Source organism: Somniosus microcephalus, chromosome 1, assembly GCF_052327205.1.
Source record: "Somniosus microcephalus isolate GS21.2 chromosome 1, FLI_Smic_1.0, whole genome shotgun sequence".
Classification (NCBI taxonomy): Eukaryota; Metazoa; Chordata; class Chondrichthyes; order Squaliformes; family Somniosidae; genus Somniosus; species Somniosus microcephalus.
Window position 1 is genome coordinate 433577595 of NC_140987.1, and position 25328 is coordinate 433602922.

At 46.7% G+C, this 25328-nt stretch overlaps 1 protein-coding gene across 1 annotated transcript in view; it reads left to right on the forward strand.

Annotated features, from left to right (window-relative positions):
- LOC147125296 (phosphatidylinositol 3,4,5-trisphosphate 5-phosphatase 2A-like) overlaps positions 1-25328 on the forward strand; it is a 168968-nt gene that overhangs the window by 59565 nt on the left and 84075 nt on the right. Inside the window, exons 2-3 of the mRNA XM_086000790.1 lie at positions 931-994; positions 22593-22737. Of these exons, the coding sequence (XP_085856916.1) occupies positions 931-994; positions 22593-22737 (209 nt within the window). The remainder of the gene's footprint in view (positions 1-930; positions 995-22592; positions 22738-25328) is intronic.

The window sequence follows — 25328 nt, forward strand, 5'->3', positions numbered from 1 at the left end:
CAGCGAATACAGAATGGGCTTTCTCATGTGATTAGCCTCCTTGAAGCCAAAATTTGGTATCATTGGAGTCTGAGACTGCGCTAGCTTTATCTCTTAGATTTAATGTTTAATATAATTGATGGAGATGCTTGTACAGGAAACTCTCTGGTATCCGGCACCAACGGGACCAGGATGGTGCCGGTTGATTAAAAATTCCGGATGACGGAGAGGGTTATCTACCGAGGCTATTTTTAACAAACAAGAGTCAGACTCCTGTTATTGAGGTGTTTGGACTTCCGATAGCGCCAAGAAGCCGAGTAGTGGCAGTTTGGAGAACTACCCCCACTGACTAACTCGGCCACCACGGGAGACTCGGACTCGGCAACATTGCTGGTTATTGAGGTGTTTTCGGAGTATGAATTTTGCCGGTTAATAGAGAATTCCGGATATTTAGGTGCCGTTTAAACGAGAGTTTCCTGTATTATCAAAGTTATGGAAACCAGGCAAGGCAGGAACAATTCAAGCCCAGTCTCAATGGGACACTACATCCTGCACTGTGACTTTTTCAAACTCTCACACCAGTTATGTTTTTGGTCTCTATTACTTCATGACAAATTTTGAGCAAATTTTTGCTGTAAGCTCATGTCTATGAAGAAATGGGCTGCGAATACCCCCAAATTCATTCTACTTAACTCTTATACAGAAGAGAAGGGAGAAGATTGAAAGAGAGAGAAAGACAGAAAAAGCGAAGTTACATGAAGAGAAGGAGGAGGAGGCAGGGATAGGAAATTTTGATTCCCCAGAGTTGGAGTCAACCTCAGGTCCCAGAGATGAAAGGATACACATTGCAGCACCAGTCTCTTTCGCATGATGAGCTTCATCTGTAATTTGAAGTCACCTTTGACCACAACTGATAAGCTGAAGAGTAACATGTCTATTCTTTCCATACAGGTATCTAAAACAGGTTTATACATACCGAATCCTACAAGATGAGGACGGGTTTCTGGCTGTCCAGGTAAGCAGCATGCCCTAGCATGTTCAAAGTAACATATTTCTGCTATTATTCTACATTTAGTTTTCTGCTCATCTATATTGCAATGGCCCAGAACTTGGTGTCGGGGGCTTGCCGCGCGTGCAAGCCCCCGATGTGCACTCACCCTGCGCGCCTACATCTGAAACCTGGCCCGCAGTGGATTTCCTTTCAGTGGCCAGGTTCTGATGTCGGCGCGCTGTGCTAACCTGACCCAGCGGCGTAGTTAGTGCGATGTGCCGGCTGGGATCAGGTGAGCACTGTTCAGCCAGTCAGGGGAGGGGAAACTTCATTCATAAGTTTGAGAGTAAGAACTGTCAAACTCATGAGAAGTACTGCACCCCAAAACACTACTTAAACTTTAAATAAAATTTAAAAAAAATCCCAATCATTAAATTAAGTATAAATAAGTTAAAAAAAATAATTTAAACAATTTTTTTTTTGAAAAAAATAAATTTTTAATAAAAAGGGTCTAAAACTAAACTTACCTTATTGTAGATTCTTTAAAATAATAAACCTGTGGAAAAAAAAATTCTAAATTGCACTAAAACACCACTTACCTGTAAAAATAAATACTTACGTGTGCTTTTTACAAGCGTAAAGACCGGAGGCCTTTACACATGCGCAAATCCCCCAAAACAGAGGAAATCCAAGACGCACGCGCTGCCCCCTACAGCGCACGCGCTAGCCTCTTCACCTCTTGGGTTAGAGGAGAGGAAATGCCGGTTTTCAGCGCATGCGCTGTGCATGCTGAAAACCGGCATTTCCTCCGACCAGACGCGTGAGTACCCCTTCCGTACTCACGCGTTTGGGGAGGAATTACTGCCCCAATGTGTGTGTGCATATATATATTATATATATGTATGTGCTTGTGTGGAGGAAGGGGAATACATAACCTTACAGCGCTGGATATATTTGGATACCAACAAATTGCAAATCAGAAATGCAAATTATTTGAGCAATTACCATATAGGGCACAGTGATGATAGTGACCAGAACGTCCTATCAGAATGGACATTGCTACATGCTTTCAGCCTCCACTTCACATACAGGTCAGGAAATATTTGCGTTTTATACACAGCCTTTACAAGACCACCCCACTGGCCATATGGAAAACCCCTGGCATTGTGTTTAACAGTGTTCCATTTCATCTGCAAGATATAGAACCATACAGCACAGAAGGAGGCAATTTGGCTCATCGTGCCTGTGCCGGCTCTTTGAAAGAGCTCTCCAATTAGTCCCACTCCCCTGCTCTTTCCCCACAGCCCTGAAACAAATGTTCTTTTTAAAATATATATCCAATTCCCTTTTGAAAGTTGTCTGCTCATTTGCATAATGGATTTGAATTTTCTGCAGATCTCAAAATGAACCCTGTGTCTCTATTCTTCGCCCCATTTTAGTGCCGTCAGTGCCCAGGTCATTTATGTAGATAATAAGCAACAGCAATCCATGCACTGGCCCCTGTGACACTCCAGTTAACATTTCCCCTCAGTCTGACATTACACCTGTCATGAATATTCTTTTTTCCTGGTTGTTAACCAGGTTCCTATCCAGTCCAATGTCCGACCCTGAATTCCTTTCGCTTACACATAAAAGATTTCCTCATGTGAAACTTTGTCCACAGCTGTCTGCTAACTTGTGTGCCATATATGGGACAGGTGCAGGCCCCGCCCCGCCCACCCCCCTCATTAACACTGTCATAATGGGAAGATCTCAACTAACATTAGTGACGTCACAAGCAATTTCAATCTCATCGAAACCTATAAAACTCTGTCAGGCCTGGACAGACTAGATGCTGGAAGGATGTTCCCGATGGTCGGGGAGCCCAGAACCAGGGGTCATAGTCTAAGGATAAGGGGTAGGACATTTAGGGCTGAACATAAGAACATAAGAACATAAGAAATAGGAGCAGGAGTAGGCCAATTGGCCCCTCGAGCCTGCTCCGCCATTCAATAAGATCATGGCTGATCTGATCCTAACCGCCAATCCACTATGACAGGACTATCTCCTGAATCTAACAGAATTAGACACACGAAACAGGAGCAGGATCAGGCTACACGGCCCCTGGGCCCGCTCCGCTACCCACAGGGCCATGACCGATCCGCACCTAAACTCATGTCCAAATTCCTGCCCGCTCCCCGTAACCCTTAATTCCCTTTTCTTCTAGGAAACTGTCTATTTCTGTTTTAAATTTATGTAATGATGTAGCTTCGACAGCTTTTTGGGGCAGCATATTCCATGGACCTACCACCCTCTGAGTGAAGTAGTTCCTCCTCATCTCAGTTTTGAAAGAGCAGCCCCTTATTCTAAGACTATGCCCCCTAGTTCTAGTTTCACCCATCATCTGGAACATCCTCCCCGCATCCACCCGATCCAACCCCTTCACAATCTTATATGTTTCAATAAGATCACCTCTCATTCTTCTGAACTCCAATGAGTAGAGTCCCAATCTACTCAACCTCTCCTCATATGTCCATCCCCTCATCCCCGGGATTAACCGAGTGAACCTTCTTTGTACTGACTCGAGAGCAAGTATGAATTTCTTCACCCAGAGAGTGGTGAACCTGCGGAACTCTCTGCCACAGAGGGCGGTGGAGGCCAGTTCATTAAATATATTCAAGGAAGAGTTGGATATATTTCTTGAGGCTAAAGGGATCAAGGGATATGGGGAGAAGGCAGGGACAGGGTACTGAATTTGAATGATCAGCCATGATCTCATTGAATGGCGGAGCAGGCTCGAAGGGCCGAATGGCCTACTCCTGCTCCTATCTTCTATGTTTCTATGTTTCTATTACACAATTCTAAATACAAGTCGGTAAATTTTAATGTAAGCGAGATTATTTAATGCTTGAAAATGCCTTTACGTAGGTCTGCCCTTCTGTCTGGGGCTGGAATTGAACATTTCACCTGGGACTGCTGCTGCTGGTCTCCAGCTGCTGTGGACAAATTCTGTGTGTAGGGAGAGAGAAACAATGGGGGCAAAATTCATCTTGGGTGGAGCGCAAAAAACGGGCAATGGCGAATAGGTAGCCCATTTTACACTCTGTCCGCTTTTTTTCCACCGGTTAAAAGAAAAATTGGACGGAGTGTAAGACGGGCTGCCAATTCGCTTTCACCCATTTTCGGTAGCGCCCAAGACCAATTTCACCCCCATTCTGAGAGTTGCGGTGTTCGTTATGTTCCTGTGGAATTATAGAACCCATAGTGTGCTGTGGCAACTAGGCAAAAAAGTTACTGGCAACAGTTGGTTGGCTAGTCAGGCATTGAAGACAGTGCAGAAATGGGCAACCATTTTGATTTCTAGCTTAAGGCATGAGGAGACATTGAAGAACCTGAGATTGCTTCTCCGGAAGAGATCAAGCTGAGGAGAGATGTTATTCATGTATTCAAAATCCTTAAGCGAATAGATAAATCAAGCCCCGATGATATGTTTGAGATTGCCGTACACTCTAGAACAGGGCACATGGGCTGAAGCTTCGAAGACAGAAGGTACGGGGATGGTTTCGATTTACCTACCCTACATAGAGGGTGATGAACGTGTGCACTGCACTACCCGGAGAGGCAGATAGGTGGAAACATTTAAGGGAGAATTGGATATCTGAGCGAATGAGTGATTTAGATGGACTGCGGAGTCTTTTCTGATCTTGAAACTTTCCATGTTCCTTATGGCCTAATCAGTGGAAAAAAATCTAAAAGTAATGTTTTTTCAGCAGTTTAAGCCATTACTATTCTGTAATGAAGATATTTTTTTGAGTGGTGGGTTGTGCGGTGGGCGGGCTGCTGTTTGCGCTCAGCTCGGAGCGAGATGTTTGAGAGGTGGTTTATGCTGATCTCAGGATTGTGGCGGGAGTCAGTGGTCAGGGTTTTCTAATTCACCACTCGCCAGCTTGTGATTTTCAGCCTGCTCACCTTAATAGGTGGAAATTTGTGGCCAAGCGAGGGCAGAATTGGAAATTCCCATCCAGTCAGTCAGTCAGTCAGTCAGCCAGCCAAATCAGACTATGGCAAATGACCATCTCTTCAGGCGCTGAACACTGGCATCTTGACAGAGGGCAAAGCCTTCCTGGGCAGTGCTACTCCACCGACAGCTTCAATAAGAGTTTTTTTTTTAAGCGTTGGTTTTAATCCAGACTCACAGTTAATTCAGCACTGAGAACTCAACTGAGGCTTTCTTGACAGTATGGCATAGTAACACACCACACAGTGCGTTTGCCCATTAATTCACCAAGAAATTCCTTCCTTAAAGGAAGACTGTTCTTCAAAATGTTTGGAATTATTTAAATCTAATCTGTCATACAATTATCTAAAAACAGTTTAAAAAAACTGAAGGGGAGGAAGTCTGCAGCCTAAGCCTAGTTCATAGCCTTCTGAGTTGTTCTTCATACACATTTAGTTATGGACTATGGACTATACTGCATTAGTGTGACGAGACAAGATGTTTATTCACATTCTTGAAGCACTAGCTAAACTTACTGAAGTGCTGTTCGTCGTGATGAAGCTGAGGTAGAACAATGTTTTTTGGTTGCATGATCTAGCCTATCTTGGCCAAGCAAGGAGTTTTTAATGTTCCCATGTACAGTATTAATACAACCCATGTGATATCTATTCCACTTAAAAAGCCCCAATTATTGTTCATTTCTACCATTTAACTCCTTGCAGGTCAAAACTTTGATTGGCTGTGGAGAGTGTTCGAACTAAATCAATGTCAAACATTCTAGGCGCTAAACAAATCCCCAATGGAGGCTGTAAGCTCACGTTAGATGTTCTAGCACCCAAAAATATATTATTTTGGATAACAATTTAGAAGACTACAAACTAGAAGTATGCTTCAGAAAACCTCCCACCCTCAGCCCACCTTCAGTTTTTGAACTGCTTAAGATAACTGGATGATAGATAAAAGTAAACTCATACCAAACATTTCAAAGAATGATTTTCCTTTAAGGAAGATACATTTTCTGCTCCCCCAGTGGTGTAATGGGTACAGTCACTATGTAGGGTGGTACTATGCCAAATCTGTTCCCCTGCCTGTGATGAGTCAACTGCCCTTAGGTGAGGCAGCAGATAGGACACTGGATTTAACCTTCGTGTCCCTGGGCTGGGGGGGAACAGAAAAATCAACAGCCAATCAACTATCAAATGATTCCTACTGGTCTGGGATGTGTGCATGGTGAACACCAGGGGGGAAAAATTCGGTATCGCCCCGTTTGGGGCGCCATTATCGGCTGTGCGCAAAGTTTAGCGCCTGGTGCTAATTATCGCCTCCAACAGCAAACTTGGCTTTTATTGCCCCTGGAGGTGATTGGAGCGCTAAATCAGGCGCTTCACACCTGTCTTAAGGTGCAAAGGCCGAGGAGTGAGGCGCTACCTCAGAGCGCTGGCGAAGCAAGGAAGGGCAAATCAAAATGAACCTGCAAAGTGCTGCTCAGTACCCAAAACTCCTTCACACAGCGTTGAATCTCTCCAGAAGTCTCTCTCTCTCTCTCTCTGACTGCGTGGTGCAAAAATGTCACCGACAAAAAATGGCAGGAAGCGGTCGCCTTTAAATAGCGCTCCCCTAGTCCCTTTCTGACAGCATAACGCTCCCCTCAACCTGTCGTTGCTAGCGGCAGGCGGTAAGGCAGGGGGCGCCACTCAATAGCCAGTCCGGGGCGTTACCGGGACGTTGCGCACTTGACTGACGTCACGATCTGCCGGCGCAGGAGATCGTGGCGGTAGTGTTTAGCGCCCCCGCAAAATGTCTAGTTAATTTCGCGAGCGGCGCAAACATCGCTACGCCCGGGCGCTAGTTGCTTTGCGCCCCATTAGCGCCCTCTTAAGGCGCTAACGGGAGTCGCAAACAACTGAATTTTCCCCCCCAGGTTACTGCTGGCCTGAGCTCAGCTGTTAGACCCACCACAGTCTGATAGCTGCACGGATGCTTAAGTGTCGAGTCTCACCCATGAAGAATGGGCCAAGTATCACAGGGCTGCTGGCATCTGCGAAACGACATCCCAACAAAAAGTCAGCCCCTTCAGGAAAGATGGGAAGAATCTTTCTGTACAAAGATATGTTTTCTTCTCCTATTTTAAAGCCAAGCTGGCAATTCCTCTCTCTCTCACACACTTTTTCAGGCTGTTTTTAGCCTAGCATAATGCCAGCAACCCCAGAACATGGCACTCTAACCCTTCGTTTGGAATTTAATGTTTTCTTTTTGCTGGAACTTTTAAAAATAAATAAACGCTTGGTCATCACAGCCTTCAGTTTACTCAATTCAAATGCCAATATAGAAGATAGGAGCAGGAGTAGGCCATTCGGCCCCTCGAGCCTGCTCCGCCATTCAATGAGATCATGGCTGATCATCCAAATTCAGTACCCTGTCCCTGCTTTCTCCCCATATCCCTTGATCCCTTTAGCCTTAAGAAATATATCTAACTCCGTCTTGAATATATTTAATGAATTGGCCTCTACTGCCTTCTGTGGTAGACGGTATTGTCTCCACTGTAGTTCTGGATTGGGACAGGTGCCAGTAACACAGCTACGTTGAGTGGGTTGAGGTCATATAACAAGTGACAGCCCAGTGGCACCGTGCAGAGAACAAATTAACCACACTGCATTTATTCTGTGAAACTCATTTGACATTAATTATAGTGCTATCTATCTCCAGAAAACTTATCGGCAAGTACTGTATTTGTTTAGTTAGCGAGAGTTTCTATAACTTTAATAAAAACAGAAAATGCTGGAAATGCTCAGCAGGTCAGGCAGCATCTGTGGAGAGAGGAACAGAGTTAACGTTTCAGGTCGATGATCTTTCTATAACTTTAATTTGCTTCTGAACTCTATATTTTGCTCAGATTTGAACCATATGCTATGTATATAAGGAACACTTTTCAACATTTGTACTCACTGTTAGCTTAAAGCACCCCAGGTCAGGTGTAATAAAGACTAGATACAGAGTAAAGTTTCTATACTGTCCCGTCAAGCAGTCTCACATTGAGTGCAGCATTGGTTAGAAGCAGAGTAATTCTCCCTCTACGTCGCTCTACCGTGCGAGGTGGATAAATGCGAGGTTATCCACTTTGGTGTCAAAAACAGGAAGGCAGATTATTATCTGAATGGCAGTAGATTGGGAGAAGGGGAAGTGCAACGAGACCTGGGTGTCCTTGTGCACCAGTCGCTGAAGGTAAGCATGCAGGTGCAGCAGGTGGTTAAGAAGGCAAATGGTATGTTGGCCTTTATAGCGAGAGGGTTTGAGTACAGGAACAAGGATGTCTTGCTGCAGTTGTACAGGGCCTTGGTGAGACCACACCTTGAGTATTGTGTGCAGTTTTGGTCGCCTTATCTGAGGAAGGATGTTCTTGCCATAGAAGGAGTTCAGCGAAGATTCACCAGGCTGATACCTGGGATGGCAGGAATGACGTATGAGGAGAGATTGGGTCAATTGGGCTTATACTCGCTGGAGTTTAGAAGAATGAGAGGGGATCTCATTGAAACTTATAAAATTCTGACAGGACTGGACAGACTAGATGCAGGAAGGATGTTCCCGATGGTCGGGGAGTCCAGAACCAGGGGTCACAGTCTAAGGATAAGGGGTAAGCCATTTAGGACAGAAATGAGGAGGAATTTCTTCACCCAGAGCGTGGTGAACCTGTGGAATTCTCTACCACAGAAGGCAGTTGAGGCCAATTCATTAAATATATTCAAGAAGGAGTTGGATATATTTCTTAAGGCTAAAGGGATGAAGGGGTATGGGGAGAAGGCAGGGACAGGGTACTGAATTTGGATGATCCGCCATGATCTCATTGAATGGCGGAGCAGGCTCGAGGGGCCGAATGGCCTACTCCTGCTCCTATCTTCTATGTTTCTATGTTTCTATGCACTCCCAGTATGAGTTAGGTACTGAGTAAAACTCCCTGTACTCTACCCCATAATACCCCTTGACTCCTACTTCAGAAGAGCATGACCTGCTAAATCAGATTGATATTTATATCTTCCCCCATCAGCCATTCTTGTGGTTTATCTGAATGAGACTGCCAATTTAATACCAAAGGGCGGATTGCTTTACAGACAGTAGAGAGAGGACAGTTTCATCTCCTCACGGTGGGCCTGATTCAAAGCCTGATCCCAGAAGTGTGAAAGGACAGAACTCTAACTCTTTGTCACCTGCCCTTTTCCCTTAAAAATGTATGTATTCATTTTGAATCAAGTCTTTTTTTAATGCCTAATCCCCATTGTCTGTCTTTGTTGCATACTTTTCAGAGCAATGGTTCTGTCTTTTCAGCGATAACAATGCAGTCACTTGAATGACGCATTTCCTCACTAAGTATCAAGAGTTGCCGTTGCACAACCAAGTGTTGATGTGCACAGTGGAAGAGCCCGAGCTGAGCCCACAGTACTTCCTCCAAGTGCAGACAGAAAACATCAACAGAGTCATTTGTTGGCTTTAACTAAGAGCTATAAAACATAAGTGCTCATTTTTATTTAAAGGGAAGCGGGGTATTGCTAGAACAATGGCGTCCACCAATGTATGCGTAAACGATATATATAATCGTAACAATATTTGTTGCTTCTTTGGGGAAAGTTTAAAATTTCCTAGCCCAGTGAAATCTGCCATTGCCGGTCTCCTCCTCTCCAGAGGAAACCCGATAATGGCCCGGAATTTGCAGTCAGCGGTGAAGTGAAGGCATTTGCCCCTGGTTCAATGAGGAGTGTAGAAGAGCATGCCAGGAGCAGCACCAAACATACCTAAAAATGAGGTGCCAACCTGGGGAAGCTGCAACTCAGGACTACATGCATGCTAAAAAGTGTAAGCAGCATGCTATAGACAGGGCTAAGCAATCCCACAATCAGCGGATCAGATCAAAGCTCTGCAGTCCTACCATACCGAGTCGTGAATGGTGGTGGACCAGTAAACAACTAACTGGAGGAGGAGGAGGCTCCATGAATATCCCCATCCTCAATGATGCTGGAGCCCAGCACGTGAGTGCAAAAAGACAAGGCTGAAGTGTTTGCAACCATCTTCAGCCAGAGGTGCCGAATGGATGATCCATATTGGCCTCCTCCTGAGGTCCCCACCATCACAGAAGCCAGCCTTCAGCCAATTCGATTCACTCCACGTGATATCAAGAAACGGCTGAGCGCACTGGATACAGCAAAGGCTGTGGGCCCCGACAACATCCCGGCTGTCGTGCTGAAGACTTGTGCTCCAGAACTAGCCGCACCTCTAGCCAAGCTGTTCCAGTACAGCTACAACACTGGCATCTATCCGACAATGTGGGAAACTGCCCAGGTATGTCCTGTCCACAAAAAGCAGGACAAATCCAATCTGGCCAATTACCGCCCCATCAGTCTACTCTCAATCATCAGCAAGTGATGGAAGGTGTCATCGACAGTGCTATCAAGCAACACTTACTCACCAATAACCTGCTCACTGATGCCCAGTTTGGGTTCCGCCAAGACCACTCAGCTCCAGACCTCATTATAGCCTTGGTCCAAACATGGACAAAGGAGCTGAATTCCAGAGGTGAGGTGAGAGTGACTGCCCTTGACAAAAAGGCAGCATTTGACCGAGTGTGGCATCAAGGAGCCCTAGTAAAACTGAAGTCAATGGGAATCAGGGGGAAAACTCTCCACTGGCTGGAGTCATACCTAGCACAAAGGAAGATGGTTGTGGTGATTGAAGGTCAATCATCACAGCCCCAGGACATCGCTGCAGGAGTTCCTCAGTTCAGTGTCCTACGTCCAATGATCTTCAGCTGCTTCATCAGTGACCTTCCCTCCAACATAAGGTCAGAAATGGGGATGTGCGCTGATGATTGCACAGTGTTCAGCACCATTCACAACTCCTCAGATAATGAAGCAGTGCATGCCCGCATGCAACATGTCCTGGAGAATGTTCAGGTTTGGGCTGATAAGTGGCAGGTAACATTTGCGTCACAGACGTGCCAGGTAATGACTATCTCCAACAAGCGAGAGCCTAACCTCCGCCCCTTGACATTCCATGGCATTACCATCGACGAATCCCCCACCATCAACATCCTGGGGGTCAACATTGACCAGAAACTTAACTGGACCAGCCACATAAATACTGTGGCTGCAAGAGTAAGTCAGAGGCTGGGTATTTTGCGGCGAATGTCTCACCTCCTGACTCCCCAAAGCCTTTCCACCATCTACAAGGCACAAGTCAGGAGTGTGATGGAATACGCTCCACTTGCCTGGATGAGTGCAGCTCCAACAACACTCAAGAAGCTCGACACCATTCAGGACAAAGCAGCCCGCTTGATTGGCACCCCATCTACCACCATAAATATTCACTCCCTCCACCACCGGCGTACCGTGGCTGCAGTGTGTACCATATACAAGATGCACTGCAGCAACTTGCCAAGGCTTCTTCAGCAGCACCTTCCAAACCCGCGACCTCTTCCACCTAGAAGGACAAGGGCAGCAGGCGCATGGGAACACCACCGCTTTCAAGTTCCCCTCCAAGTCACACACCATCCTGACTTAGAAGTATATCGCCGTTCCTTCACCGTTGCTGGGTCAAAATCCTGGAACTCCCTAACAGCACTGTGGGAGTACCTTCACCACACGGACTGCAGCAATTCAAGAAGGTGGCTCACCATCACCTTCTCAAGGGCAACTAGGGATGGGCAATAAATGCTGGCCTTGCCAGCGACGCCCAGTGACATGAATCAGTCATTCATGAAAGAAAGACTTATGAAATAATACTGAGCAGCCTACGGGTGGCACTGTCCAGGGAGAGTATAAATACTCGGGCACGGGCCCAGCTTGCGCAGGACATTCTTAACAGGAACTAGTGAAGGACACAACTAGACCTCCATGTTGTAAAACAGTTGATTAAAGCTTTGTTTAACGCTTAGACCAAGTGCCTAGTAGTTTTCTTACGTCACCCAGATCCCATAAAAAAACGAATAAAAAAAAACAATTAGGTGGCACCTTATGACATCCTCAGGATATTCTAAAGGGTTCCATGACCAATGAAACACTTTTGAAGCTGTTTGAAATTGTTATTATGCAGGCAAACGCGGCAGCCGTTTGCGCACAGCAAGATCTCAGAAGTGACTGACCAATTAATCTGTTTTTTGTGGTGGTAGTGATGGTGGTAGAATATTTGTCAGGACAGTATTCAAACTCCTTGCCCCTCTTTAAATAGTATCATCGGATTTTTCCCATGCACTGACTTGCTGCCCCTCGGCGACATCATCTGAAAACACGTCTCGTTCCACATTTACGCTGACGATACCCAGCTCTACCTCAACACCACCTCTCTCGGCCCCTCCACTGCCTTTGATCTCTCACGCTGCTTATCCGACATCCAGTACTGGATGAGCAGAAATTTCCTCCACCTAAATATTGGGAAGACCGATGACATTGTTTTCAGTCCCCGTGACATTGTCTTCAGTCCCCGCCACAAACTCTGTTCCCTAGCCACTGACTCCATCCCTCTCCCTGGCCACTGTCTGAGGCTAAACTAGACCACTCACAACCTTGGCATCCTATTTGACCTTGAGATGAGCTTCCAAACCCATATCCACTGCATCACCAAGACAGCCTAGTTCCACCTCTGTAACATCAGCCGTCTCCACCGCTGCCTCAGCTCATCCGCTGCTGGAACCCTCATCCCTGCCTGTGTTACCTCTAGACTCGACTTTTCCAATGCTCTCCTGGCCGGCCTTCAACCTTCCACCCTCCATAAATTGAGGTCATCCAAAACTCTGCTGCCCGTCTTCTAACTCGCACCAAGTCCCGTTCACCCATCGCCCCTGTGTTCACTGACCTCCATTGGCTCCCGGTCCAGCAGTGCCTCGATTTTAAAATTCTCATCCTTGTTTTCAAATCCCTCCATGGCCTCGCCCCCTCCCTATCTCTGTAACCTCCTCCAGCCCTACAACCCTCCGAGATCTCCGTGCTTCTCCAGTTCTAGCCTTTTGCGCATCCCCGTTTTTCATTGCAACACCATTGATGCCCGTTCCTCCACCGACTGATGCCCTAAGCTCTGGAATCCCCTCCCTAAACCTCACCGCCTCTCCACCTCTCTCGCCTCCTTTTAAGACACTCCTTAAAACCTACCTCTTTGACCAAGCTTTTGGCCACCTGTCCTAATATATCCTTGTGTGGCTCAGTGTCGAATTTTGTTTGATAATGCTGCTTGGAAGCGCCTTGGGACATTTTACTATCTTAAAGGCGCTATAGAAATGCAAGTTGTTGCTGTTGTTAAATGTCCAGAACAAGTTGGCAGGGCCTCAGTTTGATGTCGCCAAAAGATGGCACCTCCCATACTGCAGCACCTAGATTATTGCCAACTTAACTAATATGGTGAAGTCCTGAGGGACCAGACAACTATAACGGGAGGGAAGGAGGAAGGAAAGATTCTTGTTTCGCTATTCTTCGGATATAAATGGCAAACAGACAAGTTGGGATCTGATTTTGCTTTTTTTCCTGGCCTCAAGTGCAGAATAGTTTTAGGCTGTATCATGCATGGCTGCACGCGAAAGTTTTGAAGTTTTTGCAAAAGCACATAACTGGCTGAAATAGTTTTCCACTGATCACAAGTGCAATATAAACGCTAGCTGGCTGTGGTTTGGTACAATTTCAATCCTCTCCTGATTTGTCTAGTCGATGCATGGTCAGGACTTTCATTCTATTTCTGAGTGGCAGCATTTTGTTTAAGTGATATTTTTAGTCGAGCAAATTTGCATTTTGCTCAGTTGTTTCAGTTTGGGTTTAGCAGCGTGTCAAAAGTGCGATGCCATTTCCTGCCAGAAATCTATAGCACAAATAGCAACTATTCAAGAACAAGAGCAACCGTGGGTCCTATTTAAAGTGAACTGAACCCCAGTAATGAAGTCAATCTCTTTCTTGAGGGACCATCCATAACTGCCAATGCTTTCGCAAGAACACAAAGATTAGTCTGAAGATGGAGGATTAAAAGTCTATAAGGGATAAATTCAGTATCGCCCCGTTTGGGGCGCAATTATCGACAGGGCGCAAAGTTTAGTGCCTGGCGCTAATTATCACCTCCGACTGCAAACTTGGCTTCTATTGTCCCTGGAGGTGATTGGAGCGCTAAATCAGGTGCTACACACCTCTCTTAAGGCGCTAACGCTGAGGAGCGAGGCGCTACCTCAGAGCGCTGGCGAAGCTCATGTGATGTCAGTTAGCAATGGAACACAAACACACTGGTGCTAGCCAGTTCTTAAAGGGGAGGGTCGATCTTGCTCTCCAGCCACACCCTGCTCATTGCAGCCTTGAATCTCGGCCTGGAGAGACCTGTACATCAAATCTGTTGGAAAGAACAATGGAGAGACCCAGGGGAAGAGCTCAGAGTGCAGCCCCCATAGTCTCTTCTAAATCGATACAAGGAAGGACAAATCAAAATGAACCTGCAAAGTGCTGCTCAGTACCCAAAACTCCTTCACACAGCATTGAATCTCTCCAGAAGTCTCTCTCTCTCTCTCAGAATGTGTGGTGCAAAATTGTCACCGACAAAAACAGGCAGGAAGCGGCCGCCTTTAAATAGCGCTCCCCCAGTCCCTTCCCAACTACAAAACGTTCCCCTCTATCTTTCGTTGCAGGCGGAAAGGCACGGGGCGCCACTCAATATCCGGTCTGGGGCGCTACCGGGGCGATACACGCTTGACTGACGTCACGATCTGCAGGCGCAGGAGATCGTGGCGGTAGTGTTTAGCGCCGCCGCAAAATATCTGGTCAATTTCATGAGCGGCCCAAACATCACCGCGCCCGGGCAGTAGTTGCTTTGCGCCCCGTTTAGGGCGCTAAAGGGAGGCACTAATCAACCGAATTTTTCCCCCTATTGCTTTAGAAATTAAATCGTTTTTCTTTTTTAAAACTGTTTTCCCCTCTAAGTTTCTCCCCTCCTCTCCTAAAATTGTTGACTTTTTGCTACAAGGTGCAGCTGCCCTCTGGTACTACATCCAACTGGCCATTCTTCATGTGTGAGCTTAGACAATGGATGTTGGCAGAATTTATTTTATTTGCAGGCCTCTTCTGTGCAACCGTTCATTCCAGCATTGGCAACCATGTCTTCAGCGCCAAACCACTTCACCTTTCCACCTCCCTCTCCTCCTTTAAGCCCCTCCTTAAAACCCACCTATTTGACCAAATCTTTGGTCATCTCTTGTAATTTCGATGTTTCTTTTTCACCATTCCTGTTTAAGTGCGAGTACTTTAGAACGTATGCACTAATTTAAAGGCCTCTCCCCTCCCTCTCTCTGTAACCTGCTCCAGCCCTATAACCATCCTGAGCCCCCAAATCTCTGTCCCACTGACTCTGGCCTCTTGTGCATCTCTGCCTCGTTTTGCTCCACCATTGATGGTTGTGCCTTCAGCTACCTAGGCCCCATTCTCTAGAATTCCCTCCCTAAACTCCTCCACCTCTCTAAGACCCTCCTCAAAACTCACGTCATTTTACCAAGCTTTTGGTCACCCTTCACAATATCTCCTTCTTTGGCTTGGCCCCTTTTGTTTTTGCTGATGACTCCTCTGTGAAGTGCTTTGGGAAGTTTTTCTGCATTAATGTTCTATGTAAATGCTGCTTTTTTTTTGTCTTCTTTTTCATTTTTAAGGGTAGTTCACCTCTCATCTTATCGGACCTGCCTTAGATCCCTTCTTTTATTCTCTTCCTCGTCCTCCAAATAGCACAGAAAGAGAAGAATCCAGAGTGGATTACCCATTCTCAGATTATAATTGTCGCAGCTAAGACTCTGGGACAAACAGCTGACAACAATCATGCTTTCAGGTATTTTTGCATAATAAAGGTTTCCCTTTATGTGGTGACTTCCTGTCAGTCGAGACCTTGCCTGCTCCCGAGGTTTTCTGCGTGTTCAAGGTACTGGCCCATTGTTGATGAGAATCACAGGAAGTTGCTCATGTGGTAACAGGCATGAAATTATGATACATGAACATATTAAAATGAAGCGCTTGCCTGTTTCTGGTAAGAGCTACTAAGACTTGCCCAGAAATTCATGCACAGCACAGAATGGGCAAAGATCAGATGAGATTTTCCTACTTTCTGTTCCATTCTGGCGCCAATAGAGATTCCCCTACTAAATCAATTTATACCCCTACAAATGCTGTAGAACTAATATATTAAGAAAAACAATGTTTTAAATAAAGGCTAGGCGAGGGTATGAGTCTCTCTGACTTTTGCCCCATTCTCCCTGTTTTCCCAGGCATCACAGCCCTAGTCAAGTCAGGAATCAGGAGGTGCATGAGGGTGGCCCTGTGATGAAATATGCCATTCATCAGGCACTGTATTCTCTGTGTTTAGTTTAGTTTCAGTTTCATTTCCTTATCTGGATTGTATTGTGTGTAGGGCTCCGCCCATACCTGGCCCCTACTTAAGCAAGCCCCAGCGTGTCTCTCAGACAGTACAGCAGATCTCTGGATGAGAGACACTTCTCCAATGTGTATTACTTTCTGAGTTAATAAAAGCCTTGCTTTGTTCCGTTAACATTGAGTCTCGGATTCATTGAGGCACATCAGGCCCTTTATCACTATGCGATGCCCCTAACTTATGTCTCTTAACAGCAGTGCAGCAGGGGAAAAATTCAGTTGTTTGCGCCTCCCGTTAGCGCCTTAAGATGGCGCCAATTGGGGCGCAAAGCAACTAGCGCCCGGGCGCGGCGATGTTTGTGCCGCTCGCGAAATTAACTAGACATTTTGCGGCAGCGCTAAACACTACCACCACGATCTCCTGCGCCAGCAGATCGTGACGTCAGTCGAGCGCGCAACGCCCTGTTAGCGCCCCAGACCGGATATTGAGTGGCGCCCCCTGCCTTACCGCCTGCCGCTAGCAGCGACAGGTTGAGGGGAGCGTTATGCTGTCAGAAAGGGACTAGGGGAGCGCTATTTAAAGGCGACCGCTTCCTGCCTTTTTTTTGTCGGTGACATTTTTGCACCACACATTCTGAGAGAGAGAGCGAGAGACTTCTGGAGAGATTCAACGCTGTGTGAAGGAGTTTTGAGTACTGAGCAGCACTTTGCAGGTTTATTTTGATTTGCCCTTCCTTGCTTCGCCAGCGCTCTGAGGTAGCGCCTCGCTCCTCGGCCTTTGCGCCTTAAGACAGGTGTGAAGCGCCTAATTTAGCGCTCCAATCGCCTCCAAGGGCGATAAAAGCCAAGTTTGCTGTCGGAGGCGATAATTAGCGCCAGGCCGATAATGGCGCCCCAAACAGGACGATACTGAATTTTCTCCCCGATGAATTTAGCAGAGTGAATTTGAATGATGGCACTGCACCATTTGTTAGCTATTTCGGCCTAGAAATCCAGGCTTTCATGTTGGAAATTCAGCATCACTTAATTGTGTTCAAATACTGGACAGTTTATCATCTTACTTAAGGTAAACCTTCTTCATGTCCCACATGCCTCTGATCTGCTTGACAGTTATTTCATGAACTAGGTAAGGTTAAGGGTTGTTTTTTTCATTAACTGCCCGTGCGACATGACAAAGACCACAATAGGCTCAGTCAGCTCGCCAAGTTTTACAGTAAAGTTCATCTGATGACAGTGACCACATCCTGGCAGGTTCATTGCTTAGAGAGAGCTCAAGTGGAACTGGATTGGACAGGTCTTTAACAGCTTGAAATGGGCTAAAGCTGTGAGTTTAGAAACAGGGGGGTAGACTCTCGTGTATCCGACTCCGTCAGGTGGATGGGGGAGTGTTGTGAGCCCGCCGCCTGTCTGACGGAATCAGCGCGAGGCCCGATCAATTTTCGTGCTCGGACCGCATTAGAATAATTTTGGCGAGCTGCCGGCGCTGGTTGAGCGGGGGTAGGGGAACGTGAAATCCAGTGGCTCCAATGAGGAGGGGAGTGGAATGTTAAAGTGGAGGAGGCAATCCGGGTGGAGGAGAGTACGGAGGGACCGGCAGTAGGTGGGGGCACATTTTGTGGGGCCAGGAGGATCATTCCGATCCCCTGGGTGGCGCACGCAAAGTTCCACCCCGTGCAAAACTGAAATAGCACCGGGGGGTCCGACACACACGGCATAGCTAAGTAGGCTCACGCCTGTTCAGGCAGGAGCACGACTCACCTGTTTTCACGGCCCGCTACAGAATCACAACGGGGTGGACGTTGGTGGGAATGGGACAGTAAGTGCTGCTCGGCAATTCCCGGCCCCCCTACCATCCCGTTCCCACCCAAAAAACGTGGACGGACATCAAACCCAGTGAGTGAAGCAGTCTTAAGGACTCGCTACCTCACTATGAAATTAAAGAGGCTCCAAAAAGGCCACTAAGCTCGTTCCATCATCCAGCTCCTTTTTCAGGAAAGAATCTGAGCTTGTTGATTCATTTAACCCCAGCTCTATTGCACAGCTGTTGCTCAATAGCTCCTACCAGCGAGCACCCTGTGATAATGACTGTGGACTAGAAACCCCCCCCCTCATTTTCTAGCATGGCATTCTTACAATCTTGGCGGAACTTGGTTCTGTTGGATCTCCACGTGGGGAGAAGGTGAACACGTCTTTTGCCCACCCCCTTGAGTGATGACGGTGGAAGAGTTGGGACTGGCAGGATAATGTCCGTCATCCTAAATTCGAGAATCACAACATGTTTCACATTTTTTAAAAGCACTTGTATTATTTATTTATGCTGATGTGACTGGTTACTGCCAGCTCCTTTCCTCTGGCCAAATGTCACTTCAATAATCATAGAATCATGTAGAATCATAGAATGATACTTCACAGAAGGAGGCCATTCGGCCCATTATGCCTGTGCCGGCTCTATGAAAGAGCTATCCAATTAGTCCCACTCCCCTGCCCTTTCCCCATAGCCCTGCAAATATTTCCACTTCATGTCAGCTGTGGCTCAGTGGGTAGCACCCTTGCCTCTGAGTCAGAGGGTTGTGGGTTTCAGGTCCCACTCCAGAGACTTGAGCACATAAATCTAGGCTGACACTCCAGTGCAGTGCTGAGGGAGTGCTGCACTGTCAGAGGAGCCGTCTTTCAGATGAAACATTAAACCGAGACCCCGTCTGCTCTCTCAGGTGGATGTAAAAGATCCCATGGCCCTATTTTGAAGAAGAGCAGGGGAGTTGTTCCTGGTGTCCTGGGAAATATTTATCCCTCAATCAATATAACAAAAACTGATTATCTGGTCATTATCACATTGCTGTTTGTGGGAGCTTGCTGTGTGCAAATTGGCTGCCGCGTTTCCCACATTACAACAGTGATTACACTTCGAAAGTACTTCATTGGCTGTAAAGCGCTTTGAGATGTCTGGTGGTCGTGAAAGGCACTATATAAATGCATTTCTTTCTTTCTTTCTTTCTTTCTTTCTTTCTTTCTCTCTTTCTTTCTCTCTCTCTCTTTCTTTCTTTCTTTCTTACCCCGAGAGTAATATAATGATATTGTTCATCTGCAAATGCATTTTGACTAAATCGCTTAATGTAGACGGCTTGCTTTGTCCTGAAGTCTATCAAACTAAGGTAAAGTGCAAATGGGCTGGGGTCTGGCACCTGGGGGAATTCAGACAACTATCAGCATCAATCTAATAAACTTGGTTCAACTGTGGGTGACACTATTTGTTGTCCCGTTGCTGAGTTATCATCTTGAAAAGATACGAGAGGCATTTCCCAACCACCATGTTTCCAGTGCACCAGTTGTATCTTGCGTCACTGCTCATGCGGAGGTGGTTCTTGGTGGATGGAGGAGCTTTGCGAGACATTACAAATATCACATAACAATTACAGTACGGGCATGAGCTTGGCTTTAGTACTATCTGTAGAGTTCACAAACTTTCATGTCTTTTGCTATTTCATACCCGAGGAGGGAGCGTGGATGAAAAGCTCTGCACAAACAGTTTGAGCTGGCATATTATCCGATGCTGCTGCTTATCTGTTTCTTTTAATAAACTTGCTCCGTGGTTTACCGCCTGTTAAGAGTGTTTATCCTTTGCTTTCTGAAATCACAAGAGGGCTGTGTCCTATCCAGCTGAATACAGTAACAGGGGTTACTGCGTGACCCCAGTCAATCCTACATTGCCAGATATTTTGTGTGTTAAGTGGCACTCCAGGTTGCAGGGAGCAAGGGCCTGCTCATGTGAATTGTCTTTGGAGTGCAGCATGAGAGAAATTTCTAGCTGGTGCTTAAAAATGTATCAACACCCTTGCAAGGTTAATAGGAACATTTTTGTCCTCTGTTGCGTGATGTAATTCGTGCTCCTGTGTGGTGCTGTTATGCTAGGTGGCTCTTCAATCTGCCAAAAAGGCCGTGATTGCACCCGTCTTTCAGTTTTCAAAGTGAAGGGTCTAGAAGTTCGTGTTCGCCACGAAAGTCGCCGGTGTCACCGGCAGCTGGAGTTAACGGCCGCCATGCTAACGGGGCTAAATTCGTCTGGAGGGCTGGAGATTGGTGGCGCAGCGTTCACCTTTCTGTGTAACGCCGTCCTGATAGCGTTGCTGGAGGCCTCCGACCCGACATTCCTGTCCAGGTGCGGCGTTGGAGCCTCGCACAGTCCTCTGGGAGTGAGGCTGTGGAGCTCGCAAGGAATTGTGGGCAATTAAAGGGGCCGTGCACTCAGAACTAATACAAATTACAATGCAGTGAAACAATGCAGTTTTCAGCCCTTTCTGCCCAAATTAAAATGAAAAGGAAGTTCCAAATGTGAATATTTAGCTCTTAAAGCTGAATTCCCTTCCTAACCTCCAAAAATTAGAAAAGTGCTTCAGCACTAACACAAATGGCTCATCAAGCCAGGGAAGGGATGTCCAGGGTCTCGCGTGCAGCACCCCAGCTTTGTGCAGGGGGTCAACACTGCAAGGCAGGTCCTCTACACACAGGGGCCAGGAGGTCCTCCAGAAAGAATGATGTGGGACGACATCACCGAGGCTGTCACTGCCAGCAGTGTCACCCCCAGAACCTGGCTCCAGTGCCCAAAGAAGCTTCATGACCTCAGACCACTGGTCATGGTCAGTGAATGCATCTTCAAAAGCCGTCTCCTACCAACTGCACCACTAGCCTCACACACTGCTCAATGCACAACCCCCAATCACTCGCCTACCAACAATCTGTACCATTTATGAGGCACATCTCCTAGCCTCACCTCACCTCCTTGGAGGAGAGGGTGCAGGCCATTCTTAGCAGGAACATGGCTGAGCCTTTGGCCAGCGGTGGGTAAAAGATGCTGGTATCCTCATACGTTATCCTCCTTCTGGCATGCACCTCATGCTTTCCTGCCCTCCACCTCAGGCTTTCCTGCCCTCCCATCAACACAACTCCACCCTTATGCCTTCTTCATTTCACACACCCAAGAAATTCAGTCTGCCCAGCTGGTGGGTGACCAAGAAGAGGGAGAGGAAAGTGAAAAAGAACAGGAAGAAGAAGATTGATTTGACACTCCCAGCCACCGGCTCCTCAAGGTCGACCAGCAAGGCCATTTGCAGTGTCCCTCACTGAAAGTCAGCAGCCTTCCACCAGCCATGCTGCAGCCACTGGGGTAGCACTGCGTGACATCAGTAGGATAGGCAAAGGCACACACAAGACAGTCATTAAGGGAATGCATATGGGCGATGAGTTGATTTGTTAATGTCATATTGGATGGATAGATATATAAAGTTGGACTGGAAAGGTTGCTTTGTGGTCACTTTTATTTCAGCATTGTGGCCAAGAGGACGCTGTGATGGTCAGTAACAGAGGGAAGGTAACGTGTGGGACAAATGTTGAAAGGGGAATTGGGGTTGTGATCACTGAGACCGCAGGTGGATGATTCCATCCCAGATATCCTGGCCACAAAGGGGCTGTCTTGGATGCATCCTTCCATCTGCTTCCTCCTCTTCTGTGTCTTCCTCTTCCCTCTGCGAGTGGATGCTCTAAATCTGAAATGACAGCATAAAATTCTGGAAATACTCAGCTGGTCAGGCAGCATCTTGACCTGAGATGTAAATTCTGTTTTTCTCTCCACGGATGTTGCCTGACCTGCTGAGTATTTGCAGCATTTTCTGTCTTCTCAAAGGCTTTCATTTACCATCTGAGCCCTTGCAAGCATCCAGCAGCTTAAATTTTTTTTAACATCTATTGCAGTCAGCCACTACTGCAATAAAATCAAAAAGACCCAGTCCAAAAGCTTGAATACAAACTTACCTGAAGGATGTGTGAGTCCCTTTAAGAGGTGCTGACATTGCCACAGCCAGCCTGCTTGCGTGCTTAGGATCCAGCGCTGAATTTAACCCTAGGGTTGAAGTTCGCGTTGGTAACGTTAAGTCGGCGTTGCACGCCAATTGACGTCACCACGCCGCCATTTTATTAAGCATGCCGTTGCCAGTTACTGGCAGCACAAAGGTAAGCACAAAAACAGAGGGCGCCATGGGGCCCACCAGCAGCTGGCGAAAGAGCGGCGGCCGGCATTTTAGCGCCATTTAGTGGTGCTACGGAGTGGCGCTACAGAGTAGCGCTGAGGGCACGAATTTCTAGCCCCAGGAGTTTTATCCACTTGGATTGCCTGAAACCCATTATGAATTTCCACAGAAAATAATAGAAATCTTTGCAAAATTACGCTACGATTTAAAAAAAAATAAACTAGTGAATTCAAGCATCCTTAGTGACGTATTGTAATTGTGCTGTATTACAGACTGAAAAGGGTGTTCCAGTGAAGCGATTCTCATGTCTCATCGATCTGATGTTAAACTATCAGCAACCATATCAAGGGCTGGTGACACCGCTGCAATATCCTGTGGAGAGAGAAAACGATAAAGATATCATGGATGATTTGTCAGGTAATGCTTTGAGAAACCTCATTGATGAATGTGTCCGGATTGATTTGCTAACATGAGGGATGTCAGTGCTGGCGAACGCAACATCGTTTCACTTATTTTTGCATTCAGCCCAATATCAAGCACTCTCAGGTCAGGTTTAACACAGGCAAGACGCAAAGTAAAGCTCCTTCTATACGGCCCAATCAAGCGGTCATTCCTGGGACTGGTATAGCATGGATTAGCTACAGGATAAAGCTACCTCTACACTGTTCCACCAGACACATGAGGGGGACTTTTAACTCCCTCCGCTGGGCGGAACAGCAGTTAAGATCCAAGCAGTACAATTTCACTGCCCTGCGGCCACTTTCATTTTGATTTTGTTCAGACCGAGGATAAATCCCTTGAGAGACACAGTTTTGAAATCCCAAAGTATCAACCGCCAGACAGCTTGAAATGGGCAAAACACTTTGAAAGTCCTGAAACAAAGAAGAAAGAATAGGTGAATATTAAAATTATTTTTAAAGAATTGACTTAGAGCTGTGATTTAGGTGCACGGTAAATATATAATTCTAATATAGGACTGTTACTTATGCGCTTGTTTATCTTTTTTGTAAAATAAATTCACTTGATATTTTTAGCTTAAAATGAGGTAAACAGTAAAAGTGGGTTAAAAGGCAAATCACTGGCCGCGATTTCCCCAACCTCGGCGGGTGTGGTGCGGCTGGGGTCGGTGTAGGTCCCGACCCCGCTGCTGGCACCATCCCGCTCTGAAATGATTTTACGCTGATTGGGCTTGTTAAGTCCACCCAGCGCGTTTCCTGGCCAATTGAAGGAAGCGGGTCTGATGACGTCACTTGATGACGCATCATCAGCCAGTTTCCTTAAAGGGACCATGTGCAAATTTAGTTTGACAGTTCTGCTGTCAGTGTTCTACAGCATTGAGGTGCTGCAAACACTGACAAGCACTGCACAGAGGTGCAGGGCTGCACCCAGGCTCTCCCATGACTCCCTCCATATGCTTATTGTGGGAGACACAGCATACAGGGAGGTCCTCTTCCCTTCCCATGGGAGGAAAAGACCTCCCCAGGAGATCAACACACCCTGGTTGCACATTGCAGAGGAGGTCACAAGCAGGGATGTCATTAGGAGGAGTTGACTGCAATGACACAAACCTTTCAATGATCTCAGCAGATCACGAAATGTTACTGCAAAGCCACCCTCAACCTCATCCTGCTGTGCCACTCATCATATCCCCATCACTCTGCCTTGCCTTCCCCACCCTATTCCTGCACATCCTTATACACACCAATTTACCTTGCACCCCCACCCATTCTTCTCTATCTGCATTATCACTTCCCCATCTCACTAGCCACCCCTCACACTCACCCTCATCCTAGTCCAATCATACCAACTAACAACACTCAAGGGTAGGCACTTGGGTGTTTTATGCAAAGTTCATGTGAAGTTTCTGTTAATGTGCTGCCAAACATTGACATCTTTATTTTCAACACTTTGCGTTCTTGGACAGATTTGTGTGCACCTTTGGAAGTGGCTTAGTGAGTTGCAGTGAATGGTGAGACATAATGGTACCCCCTGCAATGGTGATGAGTGTGAAAGGAATGGCTTGGGCATATGGTGTTGGTGTGGGGTGGTGCCAACCTGGCGCATCATGTGGCAGCAAGGGTGTACAGGGTCAAGTGAAGTAAATCTGGTCATGGTAAGGCTGTCCCTGGCCTCCCGGGCAGCAATGTGGTCGGTTGCTGATGCCCTGTGTCCTGTGCAGCATCAGTTGATTGCGGAGAAGGTTGGTGTTGTTGTTGGTGCTGCTGGTGTTGAGGTTGATTGTGGTGGGATTCTGAGGACCAAGGTGAGATAGTTTCAAGGGCACTGATGCTGATGGAATAGATGACAGGTGAAGTTGAGATGACAGGAGTGATCTGTCAATGGTGAGAGAGGTTGTTCCAATGAGGTGACACTGGATACAGCGTTTGCTCCGAACACTTGCAAGCTGCATGAAGCTCAATCTGTCTTCCAAATATACTAAGCAACAGCTCCTAACCTTGGAAAGTGAACAGCTATGAAATGGGAGCTTTTATAAAACATTTGCAGCTGTCAAGTTAAGAAATCATCCCATGCTGACATAACACCCAACCTCCATACCTGACGTGATCCCCGAGTAGCGGGGCGGCCGTGGGCGAACTCTTAAACAACAAACACTTGTATTTATAAAAGCTAAAGGTGAGCTCAATATAGCTTTTAGGTGCCTTTTAACGAGCTCTTAATAATTTAAATTGCCTCCCCTGCCGCTTGGTGTCGGGTCTATTCAGCGATGACAGACCCGACGTCTGGGAAACTAGTGTGGTGGCGGGTTGACAGCGTGTTCCCTACCCGCTGTCAACATTTGTTTTTTCCCCACACGACCTGCCACCAAACACATCCACTGACCCCTCCCGCAAAAAATTCCACCCATTGTGTTCTTTAGGGAGAGAATGGATTAGGGGAATATGATGAGAATGCAGGTATATGTTCCGACTGTTAGAGGCTTAATGACCTGTATCTGGTTCTAAGAGTTTTTCTGTTTACATATATCAGGATTCCCAGAGGTTACACAG